The sequence below is a fragment of the Barbatula barbatula genome, assembly GCF_947034865.1.
Source record: "Barbatula barbatula genome assembly, chromosome: 13".
NCBI classification, from domain to species: Eukaryota; Metazoa; Chordata; class Actinopteri; order Cypriniformes; family Nemacheilidae; genus Barbatula; species Barbatula barbatula.
In genome coordinates, this window is record NC_136776.1 from 21,309,396 (window position 1) to 21,315,410 (window position 6,015).

At 41.8% G+C, this 6,015-nt stretch overlaps 1 protein-coding gene across 1 annotated transcript; it reads left to right on the plus strand.

Moving 5' to 3' along the window:
* Nucleotides 1-1,651: 1,651 nt before the first annotated feature.
* mid1ip1b (MID1 interacting protein 1b) lies at nt 1,652-2,373 on the plus strand. The gene has a single exon (XM_079472005.1). The coding sequence runs from the start codon at nt 1,797-1,799 to the stop codon at nt 2,238-2,240; it is 444 nt and encodes a 147-aa protein (XP_079328131.1). The 5' UTR covers nt 1,652-1,796; the 3' UTR covers nt 2,241-2,373.
* Nucleotides 2,374-6,015: the final 3,642 nt, after the last annotated feature.

Genomic DNA, 6,015 nt, shown 5'->3' on the forward strand with positions numbered 1-6,015 from the left:
ATTGAAATTCTGATTCAGTTTGACCCATTAACGCTCATTGAAGGTTCCGCTTTCGACCGCCAGATGGCACTGCGAGGCTGTTGAAAAACGTAACGGAGCGACGAACGACGGAATTACGTGAACGTCATCTTTTCAAAAAAATATACGGGATTGGGACCTATACACTTTACATAGCATAACACATTCTAAAGCAGGAAGATCCGCTGTCGATAAACGAATGGCAATAGGTTACGTACAAATTTCGAGAGTTTTATCACAAATCAGCTCGATTTGAAGCCAACTTTGAAATACGTCTTTTCATTGCAAGATTAAGATATAAAGATAAGTGTAAAGTTTAAATAAAGTTGTATATAGGTTTTAGGCTTAGCTTATCATTTACCCCAAATAAGGTCGTACAGGTGTCCCAGCAAGACATCAATAAAAATGTCAAGTGCGTTTATCTTTTGTTATTACGTGTTACGTAATTCCATCTAATTAATCATTAATCGGTTTAGACATATCCAAATACGGTTTTTGACGTTGAAAAATACGTCTCGATATCTTTAAACATGTGCAAGTTGAATTGACATGAAACTAAAAAACAAACATTCATTACCTTTGCTTGCATTAAGCTATCGATATACATGCCATCTTTAATAAATCGTTCTCAGCATATATTTCCCCCGGTCTTTCTAAAGCGTTAACCCCGCGAAATCAACATTCAGGACATTCTTATAAACATATAAACTTTTATGGCGAACTGAAATGAAAGGGTTTAATGCCTTGCGTGATGGGGAAACACGAAAGAATCTATGTAGTACGATATCAAACACGAAAACTCCTATTAAACTGACAAACGACGGTGTTTTAACGTAATTTCAGAGAATTTCTGTCGCCATGTTTCGGTAGTTACCTCACGCGCAGTCCTCTTCATCTCCACACAGTCGCGCCTTTGACCGTGAACCGCTGCCCCCCCCCCCTACCGCCTTCTGATTGGGCGCCGCTAAGCGCCGACCTCCTGGATGAACTAAGCAACTGGCATTTGATTGGACGAAAGCAGCCGAGCGGTCGTGGGCTGATGCTTCACATTTGAATATTCATAAGCGCCACAGCGCACCACGTCTCGCCCGCTGTCGGTTACTGGATGAATGTTATCTTTCCGCGACTTTCTCGCCGGTCATCGTTGGACTTTGTCAGCCTTTTCCACGTTCAGGGGACACCGAGGTTAGTTTGTGTACGACTATCTTCGTAGACGTTATGTCGATGGTCTCGTCTGCCGGCCGGCTTTTCCTGTATGCGTTTAAGGAGTGGTAGGAAGCGCGTAACGCGCGTTCCTGTGCGCAAGATAGATTTGAACGCAAATATTTGAAAGCACGCGCAGGTTTCATGTTGATAAATATTTAAGATGCTTGTAAATATGCTTGTGCGTAGTCCGCACGGCGTTATTATGATACTTTGCAGTAATGTTAATCGATGTAGTTAGCACATCCCTCCTAAGCCATTTCGCCATCTGTGTTATTTCAGGTCACATTTTTATCCGGCTACGACCCGGTCACGTTGCAGCGACGAGTTGATTGACGTGCGGAAGCCCCGCCCTGGCTTTAAACCAACCTGCGCTTTGGAAAACTCGCTCAGCTGAACCGCACAATCCCTCAGGGCTGTTCCAACACGATTAAGAGCCATTTATCATTTGGATAAACCACCCGTTGGACCATCCACACCTGGACCATCCAGCCCGAGAATAACCGGCTTATATAATCTTGTTCTTGCAAGCTCTCTGCGTCAACGTTTGCGAAAGACGGACCTCCAACGCAAAGATGATGCAAATAGTTGATTCTTACAACCAAAAGAACTCCCTCTTCAACGCCATGAGCAGGTTTATTGGTGCCGTGAACAACATGGACCAGACGGTAATGGTGCCAAGTTTGTTGAGGGACGTCCCGTTGGACCAGGAGGACGAGAAGGAGGTGAACTCGTTCCACGATGGTGACATGTACGGCTCCTACGTTCTCCTCAAATCGATCAGGACCGACATTGAGTGGGGCGTGCTGCAAGCTGACGAAAGACGCAAGGATAAGCACGGCGTGACGTCGGCGACACTGGACGTGTCCCGCGTCGAGCCGGACGACGAGAACTTGGAGAAGTTGTTTCGTTTCCATCTAAACGGACTGCACACGGTACTGGGGAAGCTCACCCGAAAAGCGAACACTTTGACGAATAGGTACAAGCAGGAAATCGGCATAGGAGGATGCGGGAATTGAAACGATTTTTAAGTCCACGCGCACAGGAGGGTGCCGCCGGGATCGCAGCCAAATCCCCGTTGGCTCCTGCTGGTCTTTTTCCCCCTCGCTGGATTGGAAAACGATGACTTGTAGTGCACGCGATGCCGGTTTACAAGTACCCTCGACGTCCCCGATATTGTTTGCACAATCTAGATATTATTGGCTCGAAGCGGCTTGTAAAATTGAAATGCGGCTTTATTTAAGAACACACTTAAGCGAGCGCTGTAAAGTATATAAAACATTTCACATGAAGGTCCCGTATTGTCTTTACATCAAAAAGACTGTAAGGTGTCAATGTAAAATCACTAATCGTATTTAAAAGCACATTTTATTGCGCCAATGTTTTGGAAAATCTTTGAGACGTCGGTGTGTTGTGACGTCACAATCAATGAAAGGGAATCGCATGAAGCTTCCGTTTATCATATGGTACGTTGACGGATTCCAGGAGATTGCGTCACAACTAGTTGTCTAACACCAAAAATTGCGTTGTCATGTATTTTCTTTTGTAAAATGGGTCATGAAAATAAACGTTTTGTTAATATGTGTATTGTGACATGAGTCTTTACTGCGAGTTGCGAGTGAACCGACTCGTGACAAATAATGAATGGGCCTTGGGGGATACTTGTGATAATCATTGAATCGGACTGTTTGATGCTTAACGGTGTGTTTAATCTCCACTGTAAACCTTTAATAAAGTTTAAATGTTTGATAGTATGCCGACTGTATGCAATGTTGGCACATGCAACTGCTGAAGGCACGATCATCTATAAAAGCCCGGCAACTGCAGTGCAGTTTTCCGTTTGTGCAGCTGAGTCACCGCTTGAACTGCACTTAATGACTGACATCTCTAAACTGCCCACGCTAGTTTAATACTCAGGGGGTAATACCAGAAGGCCACAGGCAGCAATACTGTATTTTTGAGTGCCATATATTAAAAATGCCTTTGAGGTTAAATCTTGACTTGTTTACTGACATCTATATGGCCATCTGACAGTTTCATGAAGCAATATGCCAAGTTTATAATTTTATACACAATTCTTATGTAACATGGTTTTGTACAAAACCTAATCTAAGTATAGGATTTACCTGCCCCATAACAAATTCTACCCAAAACATAAAATACAGTTTACCCCTTGGTACATTGAACGTAGGGTAGTGCATTATGGGTAGAGTTACTGTATGTGTACTTTTTTTTATTACACAATTCTGTGCTTAAACAAAAAGCATTTCACAACCTATTCAATGCACAAAAGCTCATCATTTACTTCCATGGTAAAAACATTTATCATATTTATCAACATTTGTTGTCCAAGAGACGAACAGCAAAGTCTTGTTTTTGCTCTTTGGTCATCATCTATCGCAGTTCTTGTCAGACTAGCAGACAAACTGACCTTAACTGATAAATTTATAGAACAACGTCACCATGAAACTTTGATAAAGCTTATTTGACACAGATATCAGACAGTTTGTGTTTCAACACTTCCAGACTTTCCAGTCATAGTCTTAACCTTCAAGGTTGACGTTTCCACATCTCCTTCCTCTCCGCACCCTAATAAGAAATGCTGAAAAACTACTTTAGAGGCGTTTGGTTGGGTCTGCTGATGTTGCGTTTCTCATATACCCAGAACCAGGAAACTGTTTGTCTAAGTCTGGCTGATGTAAGACCAGCCCGTGGCGTGACATGCTTAAGTTTCCAAGCGGTGTGATGGAGCTGCAGGTATGACGCAACATATCCGCTGGGTGCCAAAAGGTTTTAGTTATCAGGTGCAACCTGAAAATGGTTCGATGATGGCAAAAAATAGCAGACCAAAACCTTTACTGTGCCAAAAAATTTTATTATATTTTTTAGAATAGTCAGAGAGTGTTTGGGTAGTTAACATCATCATTTTACAATTATTCAAGTCTGTTATTAATTGAAAATAGTCGTCTTATGAAGTGTCTCAGAAATTATGTATTTTTGTAGGCTAACCCGGACGTAAGCGACGTGCTGGTTCCCTCGACCGAAAGCCTATGAATTTTTCCCATGGACTTTTGGAAGATTGCATAAAAAAATATTTGTTATAAAAAATGTTCATGATGTTTACACATTTTGTCTTTCAATATAAACCTTCTCGAACAACACAATATTTGCTATTTTTGAAGCCTAAATACAATTCCAGAAGTAAAATCTAACACGTTGCTATAAACTACACTTAAGGTCGCTCGATATCAACATCACCACCGAACTTTCTCAAACTTTTATTAAAAACGTGTTCCCTGGTAAGTAATCACTCTGTGCATGAATCCCCAACAATGATTTAAGACATTTGTGCCCATGTTGGATTATTTGTGAGATTTATATGCACGATGATGACATCTTACGTCCCCGGCCAAAGTAAGTATTCGCTTTTAGTAGCCTGTTAGCAACCGCCGTTTCAAAGACACAATAAAGGTTTAAAAAACACGTGCGTGTTATAAATGCGTTTTATGTCTTTCCCTTTCAAAAATGTCCATCTCTTTTCTCAGTAGACTCAAAGGTCTCACTTCTTATCCTCTGTCAAATGCTGGGATTTCCCAGAATGCTGCCGATTCGTACATTATAGTCCTCCAGTGACAATATAATAAGTCATATACAAGTACAGCCACTGTTGTTTAACACGGACTGAAACAAACAACAAGCGCGTGTTTCAGATATCAGCTGCAAAGTTGTTACTATGGAAACAAGTTGACAAAATAAAATAAAGCGTCGCATAATTCGGTTAAGAAATGGATTTAAGGGAAGCATTCTGCGCTGAATTTAATAATGTGAACTCGGCGGTGAAGCTAAAGACTTAATCCCCCTCAAGAGGCTCGTGTTGAGAAGTTTGAAAACTCTCTCCAGTGTTCAAATGAAATTCGACGGTGCGTTCCGGTCGAAAATTGCTTCCAAACACTGTGGCTATTGATTAACACCACCTGTGTCTTGAAATACCGTTACCGTAAATTAGGCCTGACAAACGGACCAGTAGGTCAACCGTAATTGAATGGTTTTGCCATGTTGTACTGTAAATCTTAACTGAGACTAACAACTGCAAAATTAAGGCTGTGTTCATTTTGAAAAGGATTTCTGTTCGCTTGTGTGAACGTTATTTCAATTAACTAAATGATCAAGTCTATCCTTCGAAACCAGATTCATTCAATATTTAAACGATTAAATCTGGACAGACGGATTAACTTAAATACAACGTTAAGAGAAGTTGGTACCTAATTTGCCCGTTTAATTCAAAGGGTTATAAGATTGTCCTGACATGCAAAATTGACGCATTAAAAACATGAACTACTGAAAATGCGAATGTAATCTGTTCAGGACAGCACACAGTCTGGTTTCTGTTCTCATTGTGGATTTGGTTATTGAAATAAGCATGCTGGCAGGTGCCACCAGGCACTGATCTGAGATCAAATTGTGCTGCATACGCACGGTGTAGTTGAAAGCGGGCGGGCTGACCCAGGATCGGCCCTCAAGGGCATTTTCTGCACAGCGGTGTGAAATGAGAAAGCCCTCCTTTAGCGGTCAAAGGATTACGCAATAATTCATCTTCAGAGGAGCACGGAATGCTGTGCCACGATTGCCTCCTTTCCATTCAAATAGTCTCTCTCTCTCTCCCTTCCTGAGGTTTTCCAAAGCCTCCTCAACAGCTTTTTAAAATTCGCCAAAATGTTTAATGTCTCCACGCGATCGTTGTTGATTTGCATGATGCACAGCGGAGAGAGAGGGTGAGAGAGATCGAAGGTGAGA

Excerpts from the sequence above, each read along its gene's own strand:
- mid1ip1b (XM_079472005.1), top strand. The coding sequence starts at position 1,797 with ATGATGCAAATAGTTGATTCTTACAACCAAAAGAACTCCCTCTTCAAC.